At 45.3% G+C, this 16,857-nt stretch overlaps 1 protein-coding gene across 5 annotated transcripts in view; it reads left to right on the forward strand.

The window, feature by feature from the left end:
- The window catches only part of HYCC1 (hyccin PI4KA lipid kinase complex subunit 1), a 711,655-nt gene that overhangs the window by 611,615 nt on the left and 83,183 nt on the right, over positions 1–16,857 (forward strand). For all 5 annotated transcript variants that reach the window (XM_069648331.1, XM_069648332.1, XM_069648333.1 and 2 more), the window contains one exon: positions 5,492–5,579. In XM_069648331.1, the coding sequence (XP_069504432.1) occupies positions 5,492–5,579 (88 nt within the window). The remainder of the gene's footprint in view (positions 1–5,491; positions 5,580–16,857) is intronic.

The following is a 16,857-nucleotide window of genomic DNA, read 5'->3' on the forward strand; positions in this document are numbered from 1 at the left end:
GTGTGGCCCCTCACTGAGGAGGACCGAGCTAGGAGCGAGAGGGACACCGCTAGGAGCTGGCATTTCAGGATCGTGAAGAGCGTGGCTCCAGCTGGCAGTGGCAGGAGCACCACTAACCCACCAGGGATTGGTTATACTAAAAGAACCCACTAGCCCACCCTCTAAAAATATATGAAAACCAGTTCTATGAGAAAGCCATGTACAAGGGGGACAACCAGGGCCGGCCCTAGGATTTGCGGGGCCCTTAACGGAAAAAGATGTGTGGGCCCCTCTAATTTGCATAGTGACATTAGTGATATCACAGAATGAGTCTTTAGTGCGCAAACGTATCATGGGAAGTAAAATGATGTTGCCATGCGTAAGGTAGTAGACAAATACACTGTGACGTCCAGTATATGAATTGTCAAATATGAACATTTACCTATCTGGCAATATCAAGAGAGAGGCATTTTTGTGAACTAGCAGACCGCTGAATACCGTGCGCAGACTTCTAATTTTGGCAAATATGGCATAGTGTGATAAATGTTGCAGTAGCACTCACTTAGGTTAAGTGGTGAAGGCCGAAATTGAGAGCAGTCTGTAATTCAGGAACTTGAACACGTCTCTTTCCAGATGTAATTGATAGAAATGCTGTTTTTGCAGAAGTTTAACAATTGTTTTTATTTTTATTGTGTGTATATTTGTGCATGTTGTTCAAATAAGCAATATGCTTTTATTTCCGAAGCTACAAAGGATTATTTTGACAGTCAGTAAAATTATAGCAGTAACTACGTTTATCGAGTGCTTCTCAATACAAAATGCAAAGGTATCCTCATTAATGTACCCCCTGAGCCTTAATCGGAGGGGGTGAGCAGGCCAACACTGTTCATGGGGGTAGAATAGCAGGGGATCCTATAGCAGAAAGTTGCAAAGGCAAATGAGCAGGTTGGGAGACTGCTGCTGAGATGTTATACGTTTAGACCTTCCTGTAAATCGTATGTCTTCTTTCTTATTCCTGCGACAACAGCGCCTAGATGCCCAAGGGCTTTGAGTGCTCTCTTGAAATGTAAAAATAAATAAACAAACGTTGTCAAATGTGGTGTTTTGACATGGGGACTAGTATGGCTTCCGCACTTTGCTCAGTGTGGGAACATTTGCCCATAGCGAAAATCAAAAGCTTGTACACTACAATATACGCACAGTAAGTGAACATAGCTTAAAGTGAAAGACACAAATTTAGTTCACTTGGCCTTTCCCTTTAGAAGAAAGTGCACCAGATAAGAGCATTGGCCTTTCAAAAATAGCAAGCAACAACCTAAAAATAACCCAAAAGAGGAAATCTTTCATTAAATGTGCTTGCCAAGTCTAACAGGTGCTCACCTTTTTAACCAAGCAATATCTAGTGAAATATTCAATAGAAAACAAAATCCCAATACGAGCATGTGCTTTGAGAAACATTGTATGCATCTTGGGGGTAAGTGTTTGCACAGAAAACATAAAAGCCGGGGTGAAATCCTGTAGCCAAATTCTTGAGCACGTTGCCGACTGTAAAAACTCTCAAGGGGATTGCATCCACCCCGTGAAAAAAGTTACGCTGTCCACCCACATGTATTCTTTACGTGTGCCCTGAAAAGCAGCACATGGCCACAATGGGGGAAAAAAATAATTTTGCAACCTCTCTTGCCACATCCTGTGCGAATATTCAGGACTCGCTTGCCCTGTCATCATTCCCCATCCTCAGCCTCGCGCCTGGCTCTCAACAATACTCTGCTTTATAAAAGATGACTTGAAAAGTACACATACGGTAGCCACTAAAATATATAAATAATTACAGAAATATGTTGAGCAAAATGTGTGCAATTGTGCAGAATGCAAAAAAAATGGCCTTTGGGATTTGAAAATATATTTTCAAGACGTACAGCAATATGTAATGTGTAAAAATGTTACCTCATTGTGTTTCAGTTTTTGACAAAGCAAGGGTTCATATATGATGTGATGAAAATATCACATTCTACCAAAAGTAAAAAAATGTTGTGCATTAAATATGAACATCACAAAATAATGTAGCTAATTTAAGCGGTTTTGTATGATATAATGTAATTGACCTGGAGGAGAGCATAGACGTAGGCAGCTAACTGCTGCTATATGCATGATTTCAGAATTAAAATCCCTATTTGCATTTCTTAGCACAGAAACGTTACAAATATCTCCCCCAAAACTATGGTCTCTTAAATGGGCCATCATTTGTAAATGCGCTGCTTAAAGCTAGAAAGTGATAAGCAGTCATCAAACTGTTGAAACTAACCATCTCCTAGGCTCCCGCCAAACTAGTTTTAGACCGCAACATGGCACAGAGACGGCCTTAATAGATCTCAAAACACAAGTTGATGAGCTTAACGACAAGGTAAATACTGCCATGCTGCTCCTCCTTGACCTGTCGACGGCCTTCGACCTGGTGGACCATGCAGTCCTGTGTGAACACCTGGCATCGGGGGGCCCACTTATCAAGTGAGGCTACAGCCTTTGTCCAGTCATTTCTAGACAACAGAACAATGAGTTTTTCTCCACAACGGCTTCAATTAAAACAGCATGCGGTGTACCCCAAGGTTCTTGCGTCTCGCCAACTATGTACAATATCTTTACCAAGCCCTTATTTGATTGACAAATTGGACAGACCGGGTGTCACCTACACTAACTATGCAGATGACACCCAGATCCTAATTCTCCTTTCGGGCAATTCTGTCTCCGATGCGGCCTTGGTAATCAAAATATACCTTATCATTCAGGCATGGATGGCAATCCATGGCCTCTGCCTGAATGACGACAAAACAGAGATCCTGCTCCTTGGCTCCGCTGCCAACCTAAAAAAACTCAACCCTGGCTACTCCGCATTTAACTTGATGGCAACATAATGACAGTAGCTAAAGAAGTGAAAACACTAGGCTTTTACCTTGACTCTACCTTAACACTGAAGAAACGGGTAAATTCTCTAGCATCTTCAACTGCTTATACCTGCAAACTTATTAGAGCATGCAGAGCCTTCTTAACTCAAGCCAGCTGCATTATCATCGCCAATGCCCTTATACTCTGCAGATTAGATTATTGCAATGCCCTGTACTTAGGAGCCAATAAATACATCACGGACAAAATTCAGATATTGCAAAATAATGCCTTGAGAACGGCCTTGAACCTTCCTATCAGGGAAACATATTTCCAGTATGAGAAAAGAACTTCACTGGCTTAAAATCGGAGACAGAATTTCACTCAAAACAGCATCTCTAACCTTCAAGTACCTTAATAATTCACCCCCACCTTACCTTGCGAAAAGAATAGTCAGAAGAACATTGACCCGCCCCACCAGAGCTGCCAATTCCCACTGTCTTCAAATGCATAGATTTAGACTAAAAAAATCAGGTGGAAGTAGCTTCCCCGTTAAGACGGCCCAGTATTGGAACGCACTCCCATTTGACCTCAGAAAAGATCAATCCTACTACAGCTTCAGACGTAACATCCTCACATGGCTACATTCTAACGACTTCCTTGATTAACAAATGTACATTGCACCAGCTATCATCTGAACTACTGCTCCCTCTTGTATCCATCCCTATGTATATATGTATATAAGAATATTCATTAGCTAGACTAGCTGAATATGTATTGCCTGCCTATATGTATCTTTTTGCACTTTGTAACTAACTTAAAGTAACCTTGTATGCTGTAGCGCCCAGTTACCTAAGGGTCCGGTGCGCATTACAAATCAATAAACAAACAAAGGGCCTGCAGCATTTGATGGGAACGGGCGTCTCTCTAGAGAGCCACAGGAGGGTTGGGAGGCGACACCATGGCCTCACGCACGCTTTATACATGGATGCTGCATAGTATTTGAGGCAGACATTGGTGCCTTGCGGGGACCCTCTGACAGCAGGACCCTGTGGTACCGTACAGACTCCCCATGCTTCGGGCCAGCTCTGGGAACAACAGTCCCCTATAGAGTATTGGGCTTTATATATGCAAAATGCGCCAGAACTGTGTAAGAAAGAGGGTGGGGCTTAGCATTTATGAAGCCTTCCCCAGTCACACCCTTCAACTCAGGTAAATGATTGGGTAGGGGTAGCTGGACAATAGTTTGGGGCTAGTTTAGTTGTGGGTTGTAAAAGGGTGAGGTCAGGAGGTGGAAGTAGGAGGACCGAGAGACCAGAGGAAGATAGAGGGGAACAAGTGTTTAGGTTGGTGGAGGGAGCTGTCTTTGGAGCAGTTGTGCGTGAGAGGAGCAAGTGTAGTGCTAGAGTAGGAGTAGAGGAGAGGTGATAGGTGTTGTAAGTGAAGGTTGCGGTAGTAGCGGTAGTGGAGTGGTAGGTGGTAATTGTAGGGGCAGTAGTAGTGAGTATAGTAGGAAAAGAGAAATAGTGGTAGTAGCAACAGCAGAGAGGTAACAGAAGTGGTGGCGGTAGTAAAGAGAAGTGGTACTGAGAAGTGGTAGTAGAGTAGGGGTTTTGGTAATTGCAGGGAGGTAGTTGTAGTGGAGAAGTAGAAGTGGCAAGGAGGTGAAGTAGAAGCGAGGAGAGGTAGCAATGGAGAGAAGAGTAGTGTGGCAGATGGAGGTAGTAGCAGTAGTAAGAACAGTAAGAGTGAAGGAGTAGAGAAGGGAGGAAGAGAAAGAAAGAAGCTAACATCAAAGGGTGGAGGTGGGAAGGTTGAGTGAAACATTGGAGAGATAGTTGAGTGGTGTGGAGGAGAACATTGTGGGACGCCAGTGACCAGGTGAGATTGTGCGTGTGCGCGCAAGTGTCTCTGGGTGGAAGACGACACCATCTCTGAACTTGTGTAGAACACTAAGCAGGGCTAGGAGAGGGACAGCGATAAGGCCCCCCTAGGAATTCAGCTAGCCATCATTTAGGGAAACCACCACAGCACTAGTCAGACGAACAGCAGTAGGGGTTACCAAGCGAACCGGGGAATACGGACGCCTGGGCTAGGGTGGTGGTCCCCCAAGGGAGGCAAGAGAGCACGGGATGTCCATAGAGTCAAAATTCCCCCAGACCCCAGTTGGTCCTAAACCCAGAGATCCAATCAGCCCGCCTGACTGGGTTAAACAGACACCCTTGAATTGGACTATGCATGTCAAAGTGGTTCTTCAAGGTGACGCCTTGTCACAAAGTGCGCACAGTTGCTATGTAATGTTTTCACTGATTGTAGTGTTGTCTAATGCAGAATTCATTTTACATTGCTGTTCATGTGTATGTAGTGGTCGTGTTCGCTGTACATGCAAGAGAGGAAACCACTTGTTATGCAAAACAAAACCAGCATTTACCATAACCTAGCCAATAGGATCCCAGACGCAAACCATGAGACACAGTACTGAAACTGGCGCTTAGAGGCCCTGGAAGGTAAAAGGGCAAATGATGTTCTCATGTATTTCCTTAAAGCACGGAATGAAAATAATGTTATTTTCTATTTTTTCATTGTTTCTTGGTATAGCTCTGATGTGTTGCACATTTTGTCCTCATTCTAGCTATAATGGCGAGTGGGATCCAGCTCGTAAAGCTTTAGATGACGTTTTATACAGAGCCCAGTTGGAGCTGTATCCGGAACCCTTGCTGGTAAGTTTAATGAGTATTGTTTTGAGCTGCAAGTGGCTTGCAAAGTCTGGCTATCCGTTAGAAAAGTGTGATTACATGTTTTGGAATGGTGTTCTTGCATTAAATGTTTTGATGCATTGTCTTTACCTTACAGCCATAAATTGATTGTATAGCCAATCAAATAATGTTTAGTTTTGTCTCATTTACGTGGCACTTTAGCATGTGAGCAGCAAAATTAATGCAATAGATGTGTAAACGCAGGGTTGGATTATCTGTGGCAATAAAGATCCAATATGATTTATGGTAAGGCATTTCAATATATTTGTATTGGCAGCATTGTGCATGTGCTCTGAACAGTTCCATCACCAACCGCAGTCATTCATTACTGACCATTACCCCATCCACAGCCCAACCCCGGCCGAGCCCCCCTCGTGATACAAATCTTCACCTTTCTCTCCAATGTCACACTAGTAGTCCTCTCGCTCCTAGCACAAAACCGCCCATCAGTTTGCTCTGAAGACCCCCGCCCACCTCCTCAAAAACATCCTAGCCTCAACCTGTGCAGGCAGTATCGCACGCTCAATCCACAACCACTCCCTAACATTGGTAAACTTCTCAGAAGCCTTAACCTCCTACATCAAACCCCTCCTCAAAAAAGCTACACTCGACCCACTCCTCCCCCAGAACTACAGGCCCATCTCCAACACCCGCTTCATGGCCAAATTCATAGACCGCACAGCATACAAGCAGCTCAACCATTTCACTTGAGCCAACAACCTCCTAAAACCTGCCCAATCTGGCTTCAGACCGCTCTGAGGAACGGAGTCCTCCCTAGTGTTTGTCTGGGACGACCTAAAAAGAACATTCTCCTTGACCAATGCCTTCAACAGCATCGACCACAGTATTCTCCTAGACAGGCTAGACTCCATAGAAATCAAAGACACTGCCCTCTCTTGGATCTCCTCTTTCATCTTTAATCGGTCATAAATCATGCTCCTTCACCTCTACTTCATGACCAGTACCAAAAGGGGTCCCACAAGGAGCATTCCTATCTCCCCTCTTCAAAATCCATCTGAACCCACTCCCCGCACCTATCCGCTCCCACAATCTCACATGCTACAATTACGCAGACATCCAGATCATCCTTAAAATCCCAAAATCGCCAGGCTCCTTCCATCCAGATCTGTCATCATGCCTCTCGATAATGACTATTGGCTGACGACCTACCACCTCATCCACAATCCTTAGAAAACAGAAATCATAGTCTGCAGGAAAACGACGCTGCATCCGCAACCTATTACTTGACCTCAATCTCTAGGCCCCCCACCGGCAACCTCCATCTCTGTGAAAAACCTCAAATGCACACTGGACAGAGATTCATCCCTCTCGCAGCATAACTCCGTATCCAGAACCTGTTTCTATAAACTATCGTACATCATCTACTCATCCTCAAGCTTATCTTCCATACCTCACCTATCCTCACCATTTCTCTTTATCATCTCCATCTTCCTATCCTGCTTAGACTATGCAAACAGCCTTTACCTAGGCGCACTGGCACTTCAACTAAGGAGACTGCAAATAATTCAAAACGCTGCGGCCCACCTGCTCATTAACCTAGCTTCCAGAGAACACATCACCCCTACACTAAGAGTCCTCCATTGGCTCGTATTGGTCAACGTGTTACCTTTAAACCCATGTGCATCACAGAACGGGCCATCCACAACACCAGCCTGGAATTCCTCCAAGACAAAGTCACTCGCTATCACTAGTTGTACCACATTACTGCTCCACCAGACTGAGCAGATCCTCCTTCCCCGTCCAAGCGCCGATCATCTGGAACTCTCTGCCCCTGTGCATCCCCAACATTCACAATCACTTGGCATTCAGAAAGGCCCTCAAAACCTGTCTCTTCTCTTCCTCCTCTTGAAACACTGCTGCACTCTATACTGTTGATACATGCACAGAAACACTGACCCAAACCCAACAACACACCTATCCACCCATACCCCCGCGGTTGCTGGCAGTGTTCACAGCAGCACACTGCGACACATTTTTCACCCTTCTCCCACCCCCCACCGACAGACTATCGTACATCAACGCTCCCCCTGGTCCCCTCTCCCACTGTTTCTTCATTCTAGGGAGACCACAACTGGCAAGAAAAACGACATTGAAGATGAACTCCACCCAAGATTAAGGTATGTATACTTCGCACCATGTGTGTGGACACAGGTGTCAGACACTGCCACCCATCCATGCACTCTATAATGCAGCAATGCCTATGCTATTCCGGTCTTTTAGCTTGCATAGTCGTCCACACTGAAACCCCTGACGTACCTCAACACCTCTGCCATTAGTATACAGCGACAACCTGCAAAACATTTCGGTCTACCTGGGTGGGCACACATTAACTCTCTGCCACTAGCACTCTATCCTAAACCACCAACAGCACCAGCCTATGTGCCTGATCTCTGGGCTGCTTCCTGAAGCCTAGCCAACCACCTAAGTCCGAACTTGGCAAAATGCACACATGCATTTTTAAATTAACTCTCAGAATCTCCCACACATGGACTGGAGTCATTGAGGGCATTCCACAAAAACGCAGTGAGGCCATACAAATTGGGAAAGGGTGCTATATAAATGACAAATACAATACAATTGACAACCATGGTCATCACTCCTCAAGCATTACCAACCATTACCAACCATGGCTTATCATTGCCGACCATAGTAGACTTTGCCAGGGATTTCTAAGATGGATATTTATTTTCCTGCAAGCAGTCTAAACACTGCAGAAACTGTTCTGAACAAATGCCATGGAAATTATGTGATTATTTGAAACGGGACTGCATGTTAATGTCTGAGTGTGTTGTGACTGGTTTTGTGAGACCGCACTCAAAGAAATCATTTGGCAAAAATGTAGTGTTTGACTTTGTGAACGTGTGTGGACTTTCAGAGGTTTGTGGAGATATTTCACAATCCGTATTCGAGGGGCAATTTTCTGAATGTTGTCTCAATTTTGTAAGGGGCGTAACTTGACTCGGGGCCCTACACAAAATATCCTATCAAGCAGCGCGGTTGGTACACTATTTGACAATGAAAATAAAACGAAAGTAAGTAAAGAGAAATTGTAAGACTTCATCCTGAGAGCTTGCAGGATTGTGTAAATAATGCACATGCCTTGTTTTAAATGTGTGTTTTAAGCAAGATTGTTTCACTAGTTATGAAATCAAACAATACTAAACTTCAAGCTAGTTGGAACCTTCAAAAACATGTGATTTTCTCTACATGAGCAACAAAAAAATACGTGCTGTGTAAATATGCATTTATTTATTTAATATAAATTACAGGGAAAACCAAGCATCTTCGGTACAAAAATGCTTAAAAATTAATATTGATTTACAGATCAGAGGACCAATGTCCTTAACAATGGGTGAGAGGATGTGGATATAAGAATAAATGATGCTGGGGAGGTAGAAACAGGAACCAGGGACAAAAATAGTAGTGGATGATATAGGAACAGAATAGTGGAGGAAGTACTATGTTTTAGGATGAAGGGTTGAGGGATAAGTGCCCTGGGGTGGTTGTAGAGAAGTAGGGAAGATGTGAACAGCGAGATGAACAGGGAGATGTGATGGTGTAGAATGTTATGCAAGTGTCTCTTCTGAAAAGAGGAGGGCTACGAGGTGTGGTTTGAATAAAGATAGGGTGGGATTAGTGCAGAGAGCATTCCAGATTAAGGGAGGAAGGAGAGGAATAGAGTGGAAACGAGGGGGAGCACAATGGGCACAAGAGGTGGCAAGGAGGTGATCGTAGGGAGTGAGGAGGAGAGTAGAGAGCGAGATGGGCTGATAAGTAGGGTAGGGCAAGTCTAGGTATCGTTTTAAAGATGATAATGAGTTTATACTTTGCCCTGTGTCTCATAGATAACCAGCCTAACTGACAACAGGCCGGGGAGGTGGAGGTGAAGCAGAAAAGGTTGAAGAGTGTACGGACAGCAAAGTTGAGGACTTGGTCAAGAGGTGAAAAAGCATAGTTCGGACTGCAATAGAGTAGAGTGGCCGAGTAGTCTAATCGAGAGAGTAATATAGTGGAGATTAGGTGCTTGGCAGAGTCAAAGGGACGACTTTGTCTTATTTTTCTGATGTTGAGGAGAATAAGTCTGGCCTTAGTGGCAGATTTGGAGATGAAGAGCATGAAGTTAGGAGATGGGTTGAAGACGACACCACGGTTGCGAGCAGAAGCAGAGTATCAAAGGTAGTCGTGAGAGAAGAATAGAGGAGGGGGAGAGGAAGAGAGAGCGTGTTTCGATGGGAAATAGATAACTTCATCAGTCTTAGTGGAGTTGAGCATGAGCGAGTGAGATGCCATCCAGTATTTTATGGCAAAGAGGCAGTTAGATATTTTTGACTGTTTCTCGTCAGATAAAGAGGAAAAGGAGTAGAAGATCTGAGCATAACCAGTAAAGAGTCGATAGAAGAAGCCATAGGAGGAGATCAAGGTGCAAAGAGCAGAAGTATAGTATAAAGAGTGAAAACAGTAGACCCAAGACTGACCCATGGGGAACACCAACTGTAATTGGGTGTGAGTGGGCAAGTAAGGCTGTTCCAGGACAACTGGTGTCTGTGGATGAGATATGAATCAAATTAAGTGAGGGGCTTGTCCCTTATGCCTTGGAGAGACAGCGTTGAGAGAAGTTCGGAACGGTGGACGGTGTTGAAGGCAGCAGAGGTGTCGAGAAGAATAACAATAGATGAATGGTTAGTATGACGAGTGGAAGAGATGTAGTTGCTGACATTGAGGTGCGGCGACTCAGTTTAGTGCACTGGTCGGAAGCCAGATTGAAGCAAATCCCAGAGCGTGTGCGTGTCAAGGAACTCAGTGAGTCCATTGAAAAATACACGATCAAAGATTTTGGAATAGTGAGGTAGAAGAGAGACAGGGCGAAAGTTGGAAGAATATTTAGGATCCAAGTCGGGTTTCCTAATGATAGGGATGACAGTAGCCAACTTGTAGGATGATGGAGAAGTAGCACGTTCAAGAGATGAGTTGAAGAGGGAAGAAATATATGGATCAACACTCGGAGCTTTGAGTTTCAGAATGTGTGGGGATATAAGATCGAGGGAGGCACATGGAGGGTTATGCCTGAAGAGAAGGTCAAGAATCTCATCTAGGTTAGTGGGGGAAAAGGAAGGCATTGTTGCAGGAGAGGAGGGTAGCGTATGTGGATACAGGTTAGCAAGTGGGAAGATGGAGGGTAATTTGCAAGGAAATTTTGAATGTAGGAAATATTTGAAGCAAAGTAGAGAGATAGATCATTAGCAGAAAGTGTAGAGGAGGTGGAGCAGGGTTTAGGAGGCAAGATAATTGAGTTGAGAGATTGAGAGGTGTCTAGCTTGAAAGTCTTGAGATGAAATGAAAGACAGAAGTTCTGTTTGGCATAGTAGAGAGCAAAGGAGTATCTCCGAAGAGCAGTCAGGCAGAGTTGGATATCTGAGATGTGTCTCTAGCTTTGACAAGTACAAAGGGTTTTCCTCATTGTTGTTTCTAGGGTGCGGACAGTAGTTGTAATCCAAAGGCATGGAGGGGAGGGTTTAGGAGTGAATCTAGTAAGAGGAAAGTGAGAGGAGAAGTGAGCATTAAGAGTGGAGTTAAAGGTAGGGAAGGCTTTAACAGTGAATGGAATAGTGAATTTAACATTGGAGGAAAGAGTGTTGTAGGCCAGAAAGGTAGATGGAGAATTTGGAGGAGGGAAACATGCACTCGATAACGAAAGTGGTAGATGTTAAGACGGATTTCTGAATTCTGACCTGGTGGGCAGAGGTTCAGAAGGCAAGCCTAGTTTCTTGGAATAGTGTAACCTCTGGGCAAGCCAGACCAATCAACGTAGCTATGGTCTGCGGTCAAGACAAAGTCTCAGGAGGGGTGAGGGTGACTGAAGGACTTCAATGAGCAGACAGAGCAAGGACACTTACAAATTGCTCTCAGACAGGTGTATATATAAAAAATATAAACACATTTATTACAAGGCCTTTGTAACTCAACACACAGTAAAAGAATAACAGCAATACTGTCAAACCAACACAACACTATCAATACAAGATAAATACAAGACCATTGTGGTCTAAAGGGTTAAAGGCACGAAATATATTCACAACCTAGAAGGGAAGGAAAATGGGCAGTGCAGGTAGTTTTTAGTCCCCTTCGACATCACACACCTAAGAGGCAGTCCAAGCCCTAAGACGAGAGGAGCCTTACGCTCAATAGTACATGCAATGCAGGCGCACATGGTTGTTTCAGTGGGCAAAACAGGGTCTATTCAGGGGTCTCTAGCAGCACAGGAAGATGGGTGAGGCGATGAAGAATAGATTCCCAGTATTCCAGGAGGGCCTCCACTTGAAGGCAGGTGTGATTCCAAGATCCGGGAATAGTTTGCTAGGATCCACAGGGGCCACTCATGTGTAAATATCGATGGAGGCGCTAGGGGCCACCGGTTAGGGATTCGATTACTCACTGACCCCCGGCGCACTCCGGACCAAACTTCGCCAGTCGCGTCCACTTCGGTTGCAGGTCCAAATGCAGCAATGGGACAGCTCTGCAGCTTTCAGTTCCGAAGATTCAGTGGCAATTTCTCTGCTCCTGATGGATGCATCGGGCCAGTTTCACTGCAGTAGGCTTCAGGGGCAAGAGGGGCACACATGCAGCATACCGGCGAAGATCGTTGCTGCGGCAGGGCAACACAGTAACTGCGTTGGCTCCGAGCCTGGCGCACTCGTCTCACTTCAGACCTGGGAATGCCAAGTGTGTGAAATTCGGTGTGAGGGTGCTGCGGACACAGAGCTGGCAGTTTACCAAGTTTCGAGGGCCTCCTCAAAACGGCGGTGGAGTCAGAGCAAAAGTCCTGTGTAAGCTGGTCAGCCGACTGGTTGGCCCAGGGACACTTCCGAGAAGGCTTACTTGCAGGTTTGGATGAATGTGCCAAAAATAGTTGGTCCCACTATTCTAATGGGTCGAAGCGTCTTCGCAGACCTTCTAGGGCGACCAGATGCAGAGGGGTCCCACGGGACGACAGCGGGCTCAGGGTGCCAAACCTTCTAGCGGGTCACCAGCAGTTCCTTGACTCGGCTTCTTAGTTTCAGGATACTTGGATCCTATCCTTTTTTCAGTGAGAACTCCAGAGATCCACATGGTATGGGCGTTTGTGGCCTCCTCTTATCAAGAGTCTCCTTTGCGCCAAAACGAACGGGACCCAATGGGAGATCTGCTCACAAACACACACTCCATACATGGACCAATCATGTACCTCGGTGGTCCCAGGCATTCATAGCACTCTAGACTCTCTGGCAACCAGGATGTGTATTGGGGACAGACACCCCAGCCCACAACCAGGAGGCACACACACAAGGCATGCAGAAGCCTGCGAAAGCTTTGCGTTCCACAGGAAAATGCATGCCCCAATATTGACTGCTCGACTCGACCTGGGGAAGGTGAAGGGGCAAGATGGCCAATGGGTAGGACAAAGAACCTCGTGGCATGGCCATTTTGGAGCCAGGCCACCTATTCATGCCAAACATGGTTGTCCCGGTTTACCTGGCAGGAAAGGGTTAAAAATATGCGAAAAGATAGCTGCCACCAGTCCTGTCCATGACACATCTGCACATCTCCTTCGGGAGTATCTAGGGCCTTTACAAATGACTGAGACCCAAGTGTTCTGTATTGGAAGATACATTGCACACTTGTGACAAGTTGCAGAAAAGTTGCAACAGTGGAAAAGTAATAAGGGAAACAAAGTCTCCCAGTACTGACTGTCTTAAGGGCATGTCAGTTTCCCCATAAAAAATGAGCGAAAGCCCAGAGGAGTGCAGCAGAAGGCTGTGCTCCTTGGCAAAGTCAGACTAGGGTGTTTAAACAGCAGCAAACAATTTGGGGGGGGGGTACACAACTGGGGAGAACATTACATATACAAATCCTTCCTAACAGTAGATGTAGAGAGTGGGGTTGGAAGAGTGGAGATTGAGGCAAAGATGATGGAATAATCGGAGGAAGAAATAGAGTTGAGAGGAGATGAGAATAAGGTCCAACGAGTTCACATTTGAATGGGTGGGCAGAGAGTGGACAGAAGAGAGTGAGTGGTTAAGCAGAATAGAGCTAAAATCAGTGGATAGAGGAGTCTGTGTGATAGGGTAGGCTAAAGTCGCCAGTGACAATGAGGTGATGATGGGGAGGAAGTGAGTCACTTTGTTGGTAGAGGTGGTCAATAAATTGACCAGTGTGGCCAGGAGGCCGATAGAGAGATATAATATGAATGCCACTGGGAGCAGTGATTGTGGGAGAACTAGCATGAGATATGGGAGTAGGAGAGATAGGAAGTTTGGAAGATACAAACAGTCCTATACCACCACCCCTAACAGTTGGCTGGAGAGAGTGGGAGAAGGTGTAGACAGTGTCACGAAGGGCAGCTAGGTTTGCAGAGTCTGAGAGAGACACCCATGTTTCTGTAAGGCCAATGAGGTCAAGGGAGAGAGAATGGAAAAGAAAGGAGGTCTTTTTACAGATAGGTTGTGCATTCCAAAGAGCAATATAAAGAGAATGTGCTTGTAGAAGCACACTGATGTTGAGTCTGCAAAGTAGAGACGTGTTTGGGGTAGATGTGAGAAGAGGAAGGCGGTATCAAAGTTATGGTTGGAAGTTTTAGAGTAGGTGAGTGAGAAGAGGGGTAGCTTCGAGGAAATGGGAAAAGATTTTAAATGGTTTTGAGCAGAGGAAAATGAAGAGAGAAGTAGAGGAGAAAGGAAGAGATGGTAAGAGCAATGCATGGTGAGGGCAGGGTTGGGCAAAGACATAATTGGTATTCACAAGCAAGTAGCAGGGCACACACAGCAAAGCAATAGCTGAAAGGTGTGCATTACTTAAATTGGTGCTCTTTACAAAAGTAAACACACCATCACCCTGCTCACCATTGATTCTCTTCAGTAGCCTGATCGAATTTAAAGAGTAACAAATGTTGTAGCATTCTTGATCAGAACAGTTTCCCTCATTACCACATTAGGATTAGTTGTGTTATCAGTTCAAAATCCCAAGCAAATACATTAACACTTTGCAGTAAGACAGGGTTCCATGAATACTATAGCATGAAAGTTTACCATTACATTATGAATCAGACTTGTCATTTAATGCATACATAAGATTTTCCATCAGCAGTATCTGCCAAACTCTGTGGAGTAATTCTGTTGAAAAATTACTTTTAGAATAAACTCTTGTTGCTATAACCATAGAGTGAACCATTTCAAATACAGCCTTGTTAGCCAATTTGGCAGGCTGAATATGAAAAACTGTATCATTCTTTCATGTACTTGTCTCCTGTGATTAATCCTATGGGGTCGAAAACCCTACCAAAACTCTTCTCTCCTCTCAGGTGGCCAGGGAAAGGCAGATGCATCCTGGCCCTGGGGTCGGTGTTGGCTGGGAGGATCATCTGGGAGGAGAAAGGTCCCAGGGAAATGAAATGGGAGGACTTCTTGGGATGATACGCTGTATTTGTCTACCTCCAGGAAGGGCATACCATTAATGCCAGTACACGTAATTGCCAAAGAGACCCGGTGTTCCCTAAAGTTAAAAAGTTAATTATAACAATGTGAGTGAAGACAATTATAACCGCTCGGGTATTAAGGGGGAGAAAAGCTCTTACCCAAAATCTAACACTCTTAGAAATAGGAAAACCTATAAGTCTCAGGAAAAGCTTGCAGAGATGTCTTTAAAATTGACCAATTTGAAATTGGAAAAACCTCTGTCAAACCAAACTTACCTTGTTATACTTGTGATACTCTTTTTAGGAATATGCTTAAGGAGAAAAAGGGACTTGGTTGGGAAATTATTATTGAAAGAACTCACCTTTGTGATGGGGACTTTAAGTCCCAGAATTCCCAGAGTACTGGGACGAAGAAGAGCGCAGCAGAGTGCAGCCGATTAAGATTAATGACCCACACCTGAGGATGGCTGAGAGGCATACAATACCTCTGCAGGTGCAGGCCATTAGATTGAGATTAAGGCGGAAGAAGGCGATGTGGCCAGAGCAGCAGCAGGAGAGTGGTAGTAGGGAGTGGAGGAGTTTTACACTCTCCACGAAGCAGCAGAAGCAATCATGGAAGAACAAGGATGGCAGGTACAGAGCGGTGAGAGAAGCTGATGTCAGTCCTGAGAGGGTCTTCCCCAAAGAGAAGCCTTCAGCAGTGGCAGATTCCTGCTTCAGAGGCCATGCAGCGAAGCGAACATGCTAGTGAATTTTCCCAACATGCAGCGTTTAGCAGTGACGGGGGAGCACCCGAGCGCTGGGGGAGCCGCAAGGGCTCTAGGAAGCGGGAGACTGTGCAGAATTTGTCAGGCCGAAGTGAACGAGATGAGCAGGAGCAGTGAGGTACACGGACACGCACACCACTGGTCAGTTCACAGTTGAGTTGTGACCCCAGTGCGCACCCTGGTTACTCGCTGCCTGAGCCCAGACTCACTATTGAATACCGAACTAATGCAAAACAGATTACAGACCATAACATATACCAGGCTGGTGAAAATCAAAGCAGTTTGCAGCCAGACTCCAAAGATTCCATTTGAAGGAGGTGATTGCTATATGGTGGTTGATAAGAATAGCCAACCTCAAAAAGGAGCAATATATAAAGAAGGGAACCCAAAGCATCATTAACAAAGCCAAATAGGACGTACACTAAGGCAATTGACAATCGGAGCTGCTTAAATCAAGAGGAGATGCAGTAATATAACAGTGTATGAAGAGATTGCCCAGATGTAGAGAATGTTTTAAATCTCTATTTCTCTCTTGTTTCTCTTTGTTCCCTGTTCCAGGGTGTCTTCACTGTCTCCTCCCCGCTACTGGGGTCCCTTGACTCTTAACTCTTTTGGAGTATCTTCATTCTTGCGCCCCCCCCCCCCCCCCCCTCTTAGGGTATCTTCACTCTCATCCCCTCTCTTGGGTTATCTTCACTCAGAGAAAGGGGTTGAGTCTCTTATGTGACTCCTTCGAACCGGGCTCATCTCTTCTCTCCTCTTCAACTCCAGGAGTAGTCAGGCGCCCACAGTCCCACCTCCACTGGGGAACTTTAGGTTTTCTAGTCCCCTCCATAGGCTAGCACAGGCTGTGTTTCTGCAAGCTCCTCAGGAGGATCAGAGGTGTAATGGCCTTTCTCCTCTCTGGGTTCAGCTGGGCTCTCTCAGATTGCCCTCTTCAGCACAGCTACCAGCCACAAGGCAGCCTTTGGTGGGTAGTATAGCTCAGTGGCAACGCGCTGGTCTT

The sequence above is a fragment of the Ambystoma mexicanum genome, chromosome 2q (assembly GCF_040938575.1).
Source record: "Ambystoma mexicanum isolate Mex_15411 chromosome 2q, UKY_AmexF1_1, whole genome shotgun sequence".
Classification (NCBI taxonomy): Eukaryota; Metazoa; Chordata; class Amphibia; order Caudata; family Ambystomatidae; genus Ambystoma; species Ambystoma mexicanum.